Below are 16,936 nucleotides of genomic sequence, written 5' to 3' on the forward strand. Positions count from 1 at the left end.
CTTTATACTCCAGATCCCCAGTAGGCTTTGCTTCTGCAGTCCTGCAGGGTCTTTTAGCTACACCATCCCTTGCTTAGATCCTACCACCCCCAGCTTGGCTATGGTATTCAACCCTTATGTCAGGACTGCAGTTGCATTCTTGAAGGGACATAGTACAGTTTTGTACCTACCATAAATGTAGATGTCCGATAGATATGCAACTGCAGTCAGGTTTTCCCTCCCTCCCTCCTACCCCTCTGTTTTTTCCCTTGGGTCCTTTCCCCCTCTCCTATTTAGCTGGGGATATCTGTTATGGTGTATCTGTTTATTACTGTTGTGCATGTCTGGAATTTTTGCTTATCCATTCACAAAATTTAGCCTTCCTTGGAGGGCACCTGGCATCTGGGGCAAGAAACACTGAAGAAGATGGCGTCTGTGGATGCCTTTATATTCCAGCCGCTCTGACGTCGGGGAGGAGGCGACATCAGCCGATGCCGGACCCAGACTTTGGAATCCGGCCGACCGAAGGGCTGCCTGAGGCAGGACAACCCATATGTCAGGACTGCAGTTGCATATCTATCTGACATCTACATTTATGGTAGGTACAAAACTGTACTTTCATGTGAAGCAGAGCTCCTCAATGACCCTATTCAAGCACAACCTAAACAACTGGATGGGAGACTGTAAATTCACCCCAGGGTGGCACCTATGTCCCCCATGGACAAGAGCAGTTGATGTTGATCATAGACTCGCTCTGTGAACAAGAACCTAATCAAGGTCACTTAGGGAACATGAGTATAACATGGCTAGGCTTGTAAAGGTCCTAGGGTGATAAGTCTAGTAACCTCCTATTAACCTATGAACCTATGAGATGGATAAAGTGGGAATGTCAGAAAGAAATTGAAATGTAAAGTGGGGATTAACTTAGAAATGAAATTGAGGAGGAGTGCTAGAAGGTTTGTTGTGTAGAATGGGAAAGGGGTTATAAACAGATATAGAGTATGAGCTTACAAAGGAAAATGGAGTTACCTAGTGAGGAACATGTGCATGGCCACATGTGGTTTAGGCTTTAGTTATTATCTAGGCTGAATAAGCAGTGGGCCTGTACTGCTATGTCTCACTGTTGTTTTTCACTTTGCACATCGGTGTGCTGATCTTTAATTGCATTATCATTAAGGCATTAATTTATTTTCCATATTGCTAACTGTAGAAATGGCAGTGCTCAAGAAACATTATTCATTCTTCAATGGTGAGTCCCCTCTGAAAGAGTTACTAATAATGTCTCTGAATTTTAGGAGATTCGCTTTCCTAGGATGGTGACAAACTGCTGTCGGTTTTTGTGCTATTTTTGCCGAATCAGTCGACAGAACCAGAAGGCCATGTTCGACCACTTGAGCTATTTACTGGAGAATAGCGGCATTGGATTAGGTAAGTCTTCACAGCATGACAGGTAGCCAGTAGTATAATTGTGTGACATCAGCTGATACGTCACTGTTCACTGAGAATGAGTAGTGTGTTAAAAGAAGGCAGAATGCCTGAGAGGCTAAACGTAAATAAGGAAGGTGTGTGGACTTAAATTTACATAGGAGTGTGTACAGTCCAAGGATATTAAACTATATTACATAACCTGATTGTAGTAATAGCAAGATATTATTATTATTAGTCATACTACAGGTTGTGATCTCTTGTTACTCAGACAGTGCTCAGACAGTTATAAACTGTTTTTAGATTAGATAAGAATTATTTTGAGTATAAAAAAAAAAATTAAAAAAAAATATTATCTTAGTTAAAAGGGCATTATTTTGAGACAGGTGCTTTTTAGAAGGCAAACATGTAGGTAAAAAATGTAAAGCCTGTTGGTTCATTGCCTTATACGTACTTATTTCTAGTTCAGGGGTTGCAGGAGAGTCAGAGGCTAGGCTATCCTAGCACTCATTGAGATCAAGGCAAAGAAACCTAATGACTGAATGAAACATCAGACAAGTACAGGATACACACACATATGCACAGGCACACCTACACACGTATGCAAATACCTACACACACACACACACACACACACACAATGTGCACAACTGTAGGCAGTTTAGACTATCGCTAGTTCACCTACTGCATGTCTCTGGAATGTAAGATGAAACAGCAGCAGCACCCACTAAAAACCCATTCATGCAAAGGCTGTACTTGTACCCCGAGAGAATAACACCCCCTCTGGTAAGTGACACGAAGGACTAAGCACTGAAGCAATAATGCTAACTGCTATACCAGTGTGCCATCCATAAAGCTTGATGTTCGTTAAACTGAATCATTAGTCAGAAGTCAGTAAGGAACCTGAAGTATTATTGTTAAAGTTATATACATTCTGTTAAACTGGTTCTGATTTTGGTATGAGTGAAATTAAAGGAAACTACAATAAATAGAAGAAGTAGTCACATATGAACTGCTTTTTAGGGTTAGCATGTATTACACTTCAGATTTTAGTCTTTGAGGAACCCAGTTCCAAGTTACTTGGCTGCAAATCTAAGAAGACTGATTTTCCATGACAGAAGTCATAATTATTAGACAAAATATTCAATATCCATGCTATCCTTGTGAACTCATCTCTTGAACTGTGTGACTTTCACTGTGCACTTTTGTCCTGAATAGTAATTCCACAAAGTGACTGCAAAATCACTCTATAGTTTTATCATTGTTCATTAGGTAATTCCTTTATGTGAGTATTCTAAAAGTTTGGTCCAACATTAACAATGATTGCCACACTTGCCAGTCTAACTGTTTTTATAATGTGTCCCATTTTGACAAAGCAGTTAATGCAGGTGTGCTGTCCTAGTTAGACTAGTCTACTGATGTAATCCATGTGTATTACATAAATACATATATACATACTTACATAAAAATATTTCAGGCACAAGCAATAATGGCCTTCTACCCTACCAATATATCTGATGACAGCTCCAGTGGTTTAAACTTCTGACTATGGCCCAGGCAGGTCAAATTGAAATAGCATCTTTGCATCTGCTGAATTTAGTATGGGGTGAAAGGAGGAGTTCCGTAGCCTTGCCAGCTGTCATGCTCCCTTTCCCTATCCTTTCTCTCTCATTCTTTTATTTTCTCTTTCTTCTTCTTCATATGAAAAGAGATGAACTTCTCAGGTTATCTGCTTTTGACTGTAAGATACCTGCAGATTGGCTCAGTGCAAAATTATTATATCTGGAGATCATATGTCCAATATGCTTTATTCCATTAAGCAAAACATTTTATGCTAAAGCATTTTAAGTACGTGTATAATAGTGTGATTGGTGTATTGTCTGTTTTAGTTATAATTATATGATCTGAAGTAGGATATTCATTTGTCTGCAACCTGTGGGTTATGGATCCGACATCGGATCCGAACCGGCATGGTTTTCCAGCTATGGATCCAAGCTCTCAGCTCTTCCCCTCACCCATAATGCCCTGCTCTACCCTCATGACCTCAGATCTCGTTTGCCGCGCTGGTGACTGGATTGGTATTCATAGCTCTCAGCTAAGTGCTAGTTTCTTAACTGTTAATTCAGAAAATTTAAAGTTTTTTGTGCATTTTTGTGTGAAAGTTTAGGTTTCCCTCTTTGATAGTTTTATTTAGAGTTAAATTAAGTATTTTTTCCCTCCCTCGCTGTTGGCGAGAGTCTGTGTGTTGGGCCTGTGTGTCTGTATTAGTTTTAGTTACTTTATTTTAGTAGCTTTATAGATTTGGATGGCTGATCAGCCCAAATCTGTTTTTTCTAAATGCTCCGAGTATGGCCATAAGCTCTCCCGGCTGATGGCCACACTCGGTGTGTTAAGTGCCTGGGGGTTGAACACCTCACATCTGGATGCTCCATTTGTGCAGGGTTCAACCCCAGGGCACTTAGGGAGCGGAGGTCCAAGCTTGTCTTGGCGGGTCTTTTACCGCCAGACTCGGCTCCGGCCTCCGCTCCCTCGGGAGCAACCGTGGTTCCGGTTATTCCCTCCGTGGCACCCCCTCCTGCTCCTGGGACTCAACCTCCCGTTTCTGGAGAGGAGAGGGATGCTAGGAAAAAGGACCGGAGGAGAAGCACCAGCGGCGGGCCGAGACCTCTGTTTCGCCCTGCCAGCCAAGCGGCTTCTCCCCGGCTCCGTCGGCTCGGTCTCCTCCTTCTCGGCTCCGGTCCCCTGTGTGCTTTTCACCGGGTCCTGAGGAGGAGGAGACCCGATCTCCGTCGAGGCTATCGAGGAGGCACTCCAGGCCTACCTCGGTAGCCTCGTCGAGATCTACATATAGCCTTTCAGATGCTGATCTGGACCGGATGATGAGAAGATTCATCCAGGCCCAGATGCAGATGGGAGTGCTCTTGCCTCCCCTCTGGGGAGCTCAACACCCTTTTAAGCCCATTGCTCCTTCTCCGACCCGCTATCCGGGTTCGGAGCAGCTGGAGCCGAGCAGCCGGGCCGGGTGGGTCGGCGCCGATAGTACTTGGTACTACGGATCCGACCCTGCCCTCGAGTGCGTCGGATCCGACCTCTCGGAGCCCGGATCCGAGCCTCGGATCCGGGGGGATCAGTGCTCCTTCGGCGCCGTCTGTGTCGGAGCGCACTGTCCCTTCGGATCCGGGCGCCCGGCTCCGGTCCACTCTTCGGATCCGAGGGGAGCCGATTGTCGGATCCTTTGGTCGAGGTCGGCTCCCCTTCGGCTTTTGATGTAGTGGAGAGGGCTCTGTTGAGGGTCTCCGGACCCCCGGCACTTGTTCCGGCTCCGTCCCGCGCTCCCTCTGCACTGGGCCAGGCTTCCACCATCCGGCCCCTGGGACAGCCCGCTTCTGTGCCCCAAGTTGCTCCTATGGAACAAATTGCTGCTTGTGAGGACTCCTCTGACAGCCCCCAGAGGATGTCCCTCGCAAGCATCACGTGCAAAAGGAGGCACATTGACTCCCGAGTCTCTCACAGAAGACACGGACTTGGAGGAAGGGAAGGCTCCCCACGGTCACCCCGAGGATGTCTCATTTGGAGACATCATGGAAATGCTCCGTATAAGGGGGTGGTCTGCCCCAAGTCTTCCTCGGACGAGTCCGTGTTCTTGGAGGCATTTGAAGCGGGCCCGTCTACCTCTTGGGTGTCCCCCCCTGCCGACCCCCTGGTGGACCTTATTACCACCAGGGCGTGGAAGGAACCGGACACCGTGGAGCCAATTCCCAAGAGACCAGATAGGATCCTTAGTCCGCCATCTGACCGGGCCCATTGGAGTAAGGGGCCTCCGGTAGATGCCATGTTGACGGCGGCCACCATGAGGGAACTGGCTCAGGAGAGTCCCTCAGTCCACCCCCCGAGCAAGGAGTCTCGGATGATGGACCGCTTGGGGAAGCGGATGTTTAGTTCAGCGACCTTCTCGGTAAGGCGCTGAACTATTTGGCACATGTCATTAGGATGCAGCGAGATCTTATTAAAGAATACGCTGCATCCCCAGTCCATTTCGGAGGAGGACAGGGTTCTGCACTCCACCCGTATGGCCACTCTTAGGTCAGTTACTAATACTTCTATGCGGCTACTCTCCCATGCACGGAAGGCGCGCTAGAGCTGCGGGACAGGACTAGTCACTAGGCGTCAGGCCTGGCTCCGTCACTGCATTTTTCTGAGCCCTTCAAAGCGTCGTTTAACGCCTTTGATGGTTCTGCTCTGTTTGGCAAAACCGTTCGAGACGTTGACCCAGAGCGAAAAGGACGGAAGACGCTGTCTGCCGTCGGAATCCACTTCTCTGCACCCCAGAGGCCCTATTCTAGGAACCAAAAGGGTCAGAAGAAGATGTGGTTCCGAAGTCGCAGCAGTCCCAGCCTGCTCCGGACAACCAGTCCTTCCGTGGCAGAGGAGGACAGGGAGGACGCCGCCCTAGAGGCAGAGGGGCTCCCAGAAACTTCGGGTCCAGGGAACCTTTCTCTGAACGGCCCGCAGCAACCCTGAGGGTTGCCCGACTGCTCCACTCTGGAGGCAGTCGGGGACGTTCGGGCACCTAGCGGCATGGGAGTCCATAACATCGGACCGCTGGGTTCTCCAAATCATATCCAGAGGATATCGCATCCCTTTCCTTCACCTTCCAAAGTTGAAGTCCCTCCCAGACGTCCCACCCGGTCAACGGGAGGCCGCTTTGGCAGAAATTGGCCATCTGCTAAAGAAAAGAGCCATCCAGCCCGTCCCCCAGACCAGATCGGATCAGGGTTCTACTCCAGATTCTTTTAGTGCCAAAGAAGACGGGGAACTAAGACCAATCCTAGACCTCTCTCTCTTGAATCTGGCAGTCCCCAAAGAAAAATTCGAATGGTCACTCTGCAATCTATTCTCCCCTTCTGGGAGAAAATCACTGGATGTGCTCGATAGACCTCAAGGACGCGTACTACCACATCCTGATGGACAGGCGCTCAGGAGGTTTCTCCGCTTCGGCTGGGAGCCAGTCACTACCAGTTCGGGTCCTTCCCTTTGGTCTCACCACAGCCCCCAGGGTGTTCACCAAAGTATTAGCAGTGGTAGCGGCCCACCTGAGGCTTCAGGGGGTGCAGGTCTTTCCCTACCTGGACGACTGGCTTCTTACCGCCCCAACAAGGCATCTACTTCTATTGGCGCGAGACTCCTTTCTCCATCTTGCTCCTTTTCTGGGCATCACAATAAATACAAAGAAATCCAACCTGGCCCACACAGCTCTTAGATTTTATAGGGGCCAGGCTAGACACAAGGAGTTTACGAGCCTTCCTCACTGCGGACAGAGTTCAAAATCTGCAGCTCCAGGTGCGGGCCATTCTCCATTCAAGTTCTGTTCCGGAGTTGGTCCTGAGGGCTCTAGGGTCCATGGCATCGGCTGTAGCACTTCTTCCTCTTGCCAGGCTCAATATGCATTCTACAGTGGACGCTCTTAGTACAGTGGTCATACCTTGCTCTCCCCATGCATCATCCCATAGCGATCAGCAAGGCTTGCAAGCGGTCCCTCTTGTGGTGGCTCCACTCCCGGATCTCCACAAAGGCCGCCCATTTTGTGCTTCTCCCCTCTCGCCACGGTGACCACGGACGCCTCCGCCTCGGGTGGGGGCACTTTTGGGCCGGACCGTCCAAGGCACGTGGACGATTCAGAGACCTTACTGCATATCAATGTTCTAGAGATGAGAGCAGTGCTCTTAGCGTTGCTAGCACTTCAGGACTTTCTTCCCTTGGGAACAATTGCGATTCAATCGGACAACATGTCTGTTGTCTGGTACATCAACAAGCAAGGGGAACAAGGTCTTACCCTCTTTGTCGAGAAGCCATGAGAGTTTGGGAATGGGCAATCTCCACCAACCGCTTTCTAATAGCAACGCACATTCCGGGTCGGTCCAACATCCTAGCGGACAAGCTCAGTCGCACCATTCTGACCCCTTACGAGTGGTCTCTCAATTGTCAAGTAGCGAACGCATATTCGCACGGTGGGGAACCCCTTCATGCGATCTTTTGCCTCTCCCTCAAACACCAAGTGCGACAGTTTTTCGCTCTGATACCTCCTCCCGGAGGTACCCCAAGAGACGCTCTGGTGCATGCTTGGCCACCCGGTCTTCTGTATGCTTATCCACCCTTGCCTCTGATGCTCCAAGTTCTTCAGAAAGCCTCTCGGGTGGATTGCAGAATGATTCTCATTGCTCCGTTTTGGCCTCGACAGATCTGGTTCCCCTTCCTAAGGTCTCACTCGGTGAATCCTCCTTGGATTCTAGATCCCATCCCGGATCTGATATCCCATCCATCTTGCATTCCTCCTCCGAATCTGGACAACCTGAAGCTGACCGCTTGGCTGCTCCAGTTCCACTCTTGATTAGGACTCCCGGTATTTCGTCACCGGTTAAGGCAATTTTGGTGGCAGCTCATAAACCATCCACTAGAAAGGTTTACCGAAGCAAGTGGAAACGTTTTTCTTTGTGGGCGGAGCGGCAAGGCCTGAATCCCTTCACGGTTCCTCTTCCTTTAGTGCTTGACTTTCTAACCACTCTCTTTAACGATGGTGCCAGCAGTTCCACAGTCAAAGTACAACTGGCGGCAATTTCTCATTATCACATTGGCCATGACTCTAATCCTCTTATGTCAGCCAAATTGTGTAAAATTTTTCTTAAAGGTACTTTTCTTCTCAGGCCCCCTATAAAACAAGCAGTTCCTCCTTGGGACCTCTCTCTGGTCCTACAGGCCTTGACCGCCGCCTTTCGAGCCAGCGGCTACGGTGGATCTCAAATTCTTGTCCTACAAGACAGCTTTCTTGGTAGCCATTACATCGGCCAAGAGAGTTTCTGAGCTTCAAGCATTATCAGCTAAACCTCCTTACTTGGTATTTCATCCGGACCGTGTCTACCTCAGGACCAACCCGTCCTTTCTTCCTAAAGTCGCTTCTGAAGCAAACATCAATCAGTCCATTAACCTCCCTGTTTTCTTCCCTAAATATGAAAACAAAGGTGAATATAAGCTACACTCATTAGATGTTCACAGGCAACTTAGATTTTATCTGAACAGGACGGCTGGTCATAGGCAATCCGACCAGTTGTTTATTTCCTTTGCAAAATTCAATTTGGGCAAGCCAATTTCTAAAGTTTCTCTGTCCCGCTGGAATTCACAGTGCATCTTATTGGCTTATCAAGCTTCAGGAAGGCCGCACGGAGGGTGTTCATGCCCATTCAACCCGGTCAGTATCTACCTCGGCAGCCTTCAAGGCTAGGATTCCTCTAGATGATATTTGTGCAGCAGCCACGTGGGCTTCATCTCATACTTTTATTTCCCACTATAAGTTGGATCTTGCATCTAGGGGTAGAGCATCCTTTGGCTCCGCTGTGCTCCGGAATATCCTTCCATGATGGCCGCCCAAGATTCAGGTAGCTGGGGACTCTGTCCCACAGGTTGCAGACAAATGAATATCCTACTTCAGATTTAGAAGTTATGTACTCACCATAACGTTCCATCTGAGTAGGTGTATTCATTTGTCTGCAACCATCCCGCCCTCCTATCCCCCTGGCCTTTCAGTTTCTTGCATATTCTATGTTACCCTTTTCAGGGTGTTGTTGCTTTGGCAAACTCGATCTGAGGTCATGAGGGTAGAGCAGGGCATTATGGGTGAGGGGAGGAGCTGAGAGCTTGGATCCATAGCTGGAAAACCATGCCGGTTCGGATCCGATGTCGGATCCATAACCCACAGGTTGCAGACAAATGAATACACCTACTCAGATGGAACGTTATGGTGAGTACATAACTTCTAATTTCATTTAGATGTGTTGTTTCAGATCTCATTTCCTGGTTATTCTCTGATAGTCTGCATGTTGTTGTTTTCTTACTTTTTATGGGGTCTACTTCACTTGACCTAAAACCGACTGACACCCAATTGATCTAAATTTCATTTGACTTAAAACTTATTTGACTGACTCCCATTTCACTGACATGTAAGACATACACTTCTTGTGGGTTTTCCTTCACCAATGACTTGTTTGTGATAAAAAGAATTACTGTAACGTATAGTGCTGACTGTTAGAATTCCGATAGTCATGTAGAACGTAGTGTTGCAGTGTTTCTAAATGTGGGTTTTTCTATTTACATTTTTATGGGAAGTATCTAAAGTAATTTGGTGAATGTTTTGTGCATTCCCAGTAGTAGTGGCAGCGTGTAGAGTACTGTAAGGCAAGTTAAAGATATATGCCCTTTTCCCCATTGTAGTGCGATCCTGGAGTTAGTATAAATATTTGGGGGGGGGGGGCACAACCCCCACCTAGTTTGGTTCTACATTGTCCCCTTTCTGTTAAGAGGGTTAGTAAGTAGTTTTTAAGCTCTGGAAAGGGTTAGTTATTGGTGTTCTAAGTGTGCTTGTCTATGGTTTAAGATTTAGTATGCTGAAATTCAGCATTGTAAGCTGACTGTGAAATGGGAGTCAGTCAAATGAAATTTAGGTCAATTGGGTGTCAGTCAAATGAGTTTTAGGTCAAGTGACGTAGACCCTTTTTATGACATTTTAAAAGTCTGTTTAACATGATATTTGTTATTTAGGTAGGAGAAGTTGCTGTGAATATATCTATATGTTTGGGAGTGTAGATATGTGTAGGTGTGGTGTGTATGTAAATATATATATATATATATATATATATTTGTATATATGTATATATGTATATATATATATATATATATATATATATATATATATATATATATATATATATATATATATATATATATATATATATATATATATATATATATATATATATATATATATATATATATACACACACACACACACACACACACACACACACACACAGTGGATATAAAAAGTGTACACACCCCTGTTAAAATGCCAGGTTTTTGTGATATAAAAAAATGAGACTACAATAAATCATTTCAAACCTTTTCCCACCTTTAATGTGACCTATAACCTGTACAATTCCATTGAAAAACAAATCTGTTAGGGGAAAAAATATAAAAAAAAAATGTACAATAAGCTGGATGCATAAGTGTGCACTTCCTTAAACTAATACTTTGTTGAAGCACCTGTTTGTGATAGTGTTCATATTCAAAATGTCTCTTCACAACCTGTTACCTCTTCTTCCTCTTACAAGTTTCCTGGCAACCCTAGACTTAAAAGATGCTTATTATCACATCCTTATTCATGCAGACTTCAGACGTTACTTAAAATGTTTGTGTCTGGATCACATTATCAGTTCTTTGCCTTGCCCTGTGAACTATCCACTGCACCAAGAATGTTTACAAAGTGTCTAGCACCAATTGTAACTTATTACAGGCTGCAGGGTATCCACTTTTTCTGTATTTAGACAACTTATGTATTTTTGCACAGTCTTTTTCAACGTCTCTCACTTGGGTAAGAGATCTCTTAGATAAGCTGGGATTCCAAGAAAACATTCAAAAGTCTTTCTTGAATCCTTCCAGGATTGTGTTCCTGGTATGTCAACTAGACCCCCTCAGTTCAAAGATCTTTTCTTCCACAGATTAAAAAAAAGAGAGAGAGAGAGAGAGCTCTTTATCTATATTTATTTTGAGTGTTTTTTACTCAACCTTCAGTCACTGAGAGGGAATACCTCAGGATTTTGGGTCTCATGGAATTTACGATTCTCATAATATCCCTGGCAAGACTTCACATGAGAAAGATATAGTGGTATCTGAAACCGTTTTGGTCTCAGTGTCAACACCCTTTATCTTTTCAAATCCCAGTGCTGGGGGTTGTCAGAAAAGAAATCTTTTGGTGGAGACAATAAATATCCTTAAATCCAAGTCTCCCCTTCTCCATCCTTGCTACAAGGCATTGGGTCACCACAGACATTTTATACTTTGTTTGGGGAGTAGTTTCAGGTGGAATAAAAGTGTAGTGGGTGTGAGACACCAAGGACAGACGCAAGCACATAAGTATCAAGGAGGTGCTTGCCCTGATCGAGACACTGAACTCTCTGAATCATGTTTGGTCCCCTGACTTCATCAAATAGTTACAGACAATACCACAGTCATGTAGTACATCGACAAGTAAGGGAGAACCAAGTTATACCCCTTTTGCAGACTAGCCATGTTTGCTTAGAATATAGCTTCACAGCACAGTCTCACTGAGCAGGCATCCTACATTTTGTCAGAGCAAAATTGTGTGGCAGACAAGCTGAGCAGGACCACGGCAGACCCTCACAAATAGAAACTAGATCAGGGATTTGATCCATCTGTGGGGAGCAACTAGATCTCTTTGCTTCCTTGCTGAACAATCAACTGGCAGGATTCTGCTCCAGGACTCCATGCAAGAAGGTCTGGAAGATAGATTCCTTTTCTTTTCCTTGGATAGGAATGTTCCTGTATGCTTTTCCATCACTACTAATATCCAGGATACTTCTGAGTATTCAGAAGGAATCCTCCAAGATAATAGTGGTGACTCCCATCTGGCCCAGGCAACCACATTTTTTTCTTCTATCGGCAATGGCAAGAGGCAGTCGCCACAAGTTTCCTCACTAACTGGATCCACTCACACAAGAACAGTGGTGTTTAATACACACCAACATCAATCAACTTCAGTTGACTGCCTGGTTGATAGGGTCTTAATTCCTTTTAGGCAGCATTTTACTAGGGATGTGCATCAGAAACAAATGGATACAAGAAAGCCTATTAATAGAAAATCATATATTAGCAAATAGAAAAGGTTTTCTAGTTGGTGTCAACATAACCAGGATCCATTCAGAGCTAGTTGTTCTCTGGTAGTGCAATATTTGTGTGAGTTACTATGCTATGCCTTTCTTATTCCTCTCTCAAGGTTCATTTATAAGTGATTTCAGCATGTCTGCCCATAGAGCCTCCCCTTTGAATGTAGCCTCCTGTCAAAATGTTCTTGAAAGGATTTTGATAACAGGTCTCCAAGAAAACTAGTGGCCCTTCCATGGGATCTTAATTTTGTGTATGAGAAGCCAACACTTGCTCCATTTGAACCAGATAATCTGTCTGACTTGAGGTTCTTAACACGGAAGACAGTTTTACTTATTGTTCTAATCTCTACAAGAAGAGTATCTGACTTGCAAGCTCTTATGGTAAGTCAACCCTATCTCATTTTCCACAGAGGCAGGGTTTCTTTGAGAACTAATCCTTTTTTTATACCTGAAGTAGTATCCAAGTTCACTTTAAGCCAAATTATCCATTCCCAGTTTTCTTTCCTGAATCTGAAAATGAGGGAGAAAGGATGCCTCATACCTTGGATGTCGACAGACAACTCAGGTACTATCTTGAGAGAATTAAATCTTTCAGATTTTCAGATCAATTGTTATTTTCTTGTGAAGGTAAGAAGAATGGCCAGCCTGTGTCAAAAGCAGGCTATTTCCATATGGTTGTTTAAGGCTATAAGCTTTTGTTATACTCACCATAACAAAAATATTCCAGGCAGGATCAAGGTCCAGGCTACCGGGGTCTTGGCTTCATCTATAGCTTTTTGGAAAGTGTTGCATTCCATTCTAGAAGTATTCTGGAAGCTGCAACTTGGTCCACTGTACTTAGTTTTTGCAGAGCACTATAAGCTTGATTCCTTTTGTAGGTGTGGATCAGGCTTTGCAAGGACCGTTCTCCAGAGTCTTCTGGACTCTTCCCCTTCCACCTCCCAAATGTAGTCAGCTAGGATAATCTTTCCATGTAGGCAAGGCTACTGCAGCAATGATCAGTTTGATGAACATAGTATAGTCGCATAAGTTAAACTTACCATAACAGTAGATGTCTGAATTATCATTGCTGCAGTAACTGTTCCCTCCACACACCTTGTTTTTTTGGTGTGTTTTTATGCCAGGGTGTGGACATTTATTTTTGTTGTTCATAGCATATGTCTTTCAGCCTCAGTCTGTCTACTGACAGGAAAGCTGTGAAGGGCTTCTTACCCAAACTTCTTTTTCAGTCATCTCAACTTCAGTTGCCTGAAAGTCTGGGTGTGTGAAAGATGCTCTGAAGCTTTGGAAAATTGCCAGCTGTTATATCCTTGGCAGGATTAACTCGTATAGCTAAGGCTACTGCAACAGTGATCATTCGAACATCTACTGCTATTGTAAGTTTAACTTTCACAACTAGTATCAATTGCCTTTTGTACCATATGCCAGAAATGAGGATACTTGTAGGTGATTTCTTAGTGCCTCAGAAATTTCACTCTCTGATGGAAAAATGGCAGGAGAGTGTGACCTGTGTATAGCAGTAGGAAAAAAAGTTGCAGATTCTTTTGAAAGATATGCTGTGCAGGTACAATAAAAATATAAACTAAACCTGTACTTCTGTGTATTGTTTCAGGAATGAGAGGATCGACTCCTTTAGATGTTGCTGCTGCCTCCGTAATCGACAACAACGAGCTGGCGCTTGCATTACAGGAGCAGGACCTAGAAAAGGTGAGTGCTAACTGTAATAAAATGGTGACCTGTACCATGAAATTCAGCACTCATTGACTGTAATACATCCTGTCATCAGGAAGCAGTTGTTTGTTGCTGTGGACTGCTGTCATGAATAGCTCAGGGTTTACATATAACAAATGAGGAGCAAGGTTGTAGAGAGGCAATTCCAAATGTCAGAATCAGTACTGATTGGCAGATTACGTTTAGCTTCCTGAACTAGAAAAAGACATCTGTAGCAGTTCTTTGGGGCTCTCTGTTGCTGTGCATACTGCAAGATGCTTTTTGGTAACCTAACAATGTTGACAGTGGTGTCTTACACAGTTTTACCTGGCAGGTCTATGCATAATGATATTAAGTGAGCCGGCCTGTCACAAGTGAAACAAAAGCAGAAGCCCTAGTGAAAGTATAAAGCATCCAGTAATGTTGATCTAAGTGTAAGATCGGGTTTATTTATATGTAGGTTGTTAGACAAAAATACAGTGTTCCGTTTGCATAAATCTGGAAATGCAGCCATGTTAGTGCAGGAGTATATCTTCATTTTACATTTTACACGCAGATTCAACAAGAAAGGAATGTTTTTGGGTAGCCTTCAGTCAAGAATACTGATAAGAATAACAGAATTTGCAGTACAGTAAGTACAAAGAGGCTGTGAACCAAGGTTAAAGAGGGGTGCAGAAATTTACAGGGATTTGGTATTATTGGAAGATACTTCAGACACAGTTAGAGAGACAGTTAGTTTGTTCGGACTGATATGCAGAAAGTCATTGCAGTTTAGTCTTCAGAAGTTTGGTACAGACACTCGAGAGTGACTGCAGAAGTCAGGTCAAATATTCAGCATTTCAGAATATTAATGACATTATTCAGGACAGGAATATGAGTGCAGAAGCTAAGGACATAGTAATTCAGTCTTTTAACAGCACTGTTATTGGAGACGGTAAGATTTGATTCAGATATTGTTGACATCCACCTCCATTGTACATAATAAAACATTCTTAACCAAGCTGTAGTGTATGCAGATTTTTTTATTCTGAAAGGTAAAAGAAAATTTGTCACATACAGGAGAGAGTAGCACAGCTCTGGGTAGTTAAAAGATAAATACATTCATTCATTCCAGTCCGATTCCAGTTTCTTCCAGTTATTTCCAGTTCATTCCAGTATTCTACAGTCATATCTGTTCTTACACTAAGTTGCTTGATTACATGTTACAATATCTATTTGATTACCACAGTGTTCTGCACCTTTGCTGGTCAGATGAAACGTATACTGTTTACATAATTTTATGTTTGCTACTGGCTGTGGTTTTCACTGAAAATGTTCACTTCATAACCTGCCCTATTAATAAAGATATCAATAAATAAAATGAACTTTTCACAGAATAATGGTGCAAAAAAAGGAATTTTGCAGGTATCTTAAAATTGGAAAAAATCATATTTCATTAACTGGTGTATTGTTTTAGGCACTTAAGGATTGCAAGTTCCCCCCACTCCATTTTCACACCAAAAATAAAACCACAACTCAACCACTTGTATCCTTTCACCTTTTATTGACTTTAATCACACAGTTTATGTCACAGCAGTGAAAAGTATTTATAACAGCCAGCAGTAGGCTAGTGATGATTTGTATATTTTGTAGAGTTCATACTGCATGTATTTGACTACCAAGGAATCACATTTTTCAGGTATGTGAGAGCTTATAATTTTATGAGGGTACTAGTGACTAGCTGATCCTGTTGTATGACGTGACTGTAGTAGGACACTCTTATCTTGTTTTTCTTAAGTAGTTTTATAGCTGGTTAAGGGAAAAAAGATTTTGAAAAACACTGGTGTTTGCAGAAACTTCCTTCTCTAAACCAGGCTAATACTCTACTTTGCCACCATTTTCTCCTTCCCTCCATTAACCCTCACATACCTCATTGCTACTTCCTTCGTCTACCTAAACTAAGTTCTAACTCTTTCTCTTACTGACACCTTCATTTTAGACCAATATAATATTAACATATACAGCTGACTCCTATCACTATATTTTTTAGCCTATTCTCTAGTCCCAATTTTATTTTCCCCTTAACTTCAGAAATCAGCATCTCTCTCTGCCTTCTTCTCACCATCTCACCCAATTTTTCCTTTTTCTTTGAGCCCCCCACCCCCCTGTATCAATCATCCCTATAGGACCTCCTTCTCTAGCAAGCTTAGTTTTTCTTCTCTCCTTTCTAAAGAATGTATTCTCACCCCCTAACCTCCTCTTTATTTTTAGTTATTCTTCTGTTCATTCTACTAATATGCCCTTGTCATTGACAACAAACCGTTCACGTCTGCTGTCAGTCAGTTTATCTGTACATGTCTAGAATTTATGTATCTGGGCTTGTTTTAACTCTGTACTTTGTATCAAATTGTCATATTTTTCTTCTAATCCACATACTATAATATTGTATTACACTGATTTTTTTCATCTTGTTTTTTTTTCTATAACTATTCCATGAAATTTTTAAGCAACTGAGCTTTTCTTCTTGGGCCGCCACTGAAAATGGATGCATTGAACCCAGTTGGACTTTCCCAGTGAACAAATATCAATAACTAAATAAATACTGCTATTTTCTTTAATTATTGGCACTACTCTTTTTTTTATTTTAAGTCATTGGACTGGATCGTAAGAGCATCCTTTATGCTGTAACATTGTTACAAGAGGCAAACAGTCAAATTTCAGACTTTAAATCATGGACTGAAATTAAATGCTAGAAAATGCATTATCTTATTCTTTGGTAAGTAACCTGGCCCACAGAACTACCACATAGACAATACACCCATAAGAAAGAGCTGACCCAGCTGGTAGGGATTTGGGAACTTATATGGACAGTGACCTAGCGTTTGACAAATGTATGTCTATTATCGTAAGAAGGTCCTTCTAAATTTCACAGCTTATGAACAAAGAGAATGTGTCTTGATCTAAGGATGTTATTGTTCCCCATTACTCATCCGTCATTAGGCAAATCATTGTGTATAATGCCCCATTTGGCATGTATCTGTCCAGACACATAGCAAATGGAATGCCCACAGAGTTACCTTACTAAAATGATACAAAGTCTAAGCAATATAGCC

At 43.4% G+C, this 16,936-nt stretch overlaps 1 protein-coding gene across 1 annotated transcript in view; it reads left to right on the forward strand.

Annotated features, from left to right (window-relative positions):
• Positions 1–16,936, forward strand: part of LOC122794026 (ryanodine receptor 1-like) — a 2,146,276-nt gene that overhangs the window by 1,136,242 nt on the left and 993,098 nt on the right. Inside the window, 2 exon segments of the mRNA XM_044062140.1 lie at positions 1,275–1,407; positions 13,747–13,841. Coding sequence (XP_043918075.1) covers positions 1,275–1,407; positions 13,747–13,841 — 228 coding nt within the window.

This window comes from Protopterus annectens, chromosome 1.part0 (assembly GCF_019279795.1).
Source record: "Protopterus annectens isolate FY-2018-M chromosome 1.part0, PAN1.0, whole genome shotgun sequence".
NCBI lineage: Eukaryota > Metazoa > Chordata > Ceratodontiformes > Protopteridae > Protopterus > Protopterus annectens.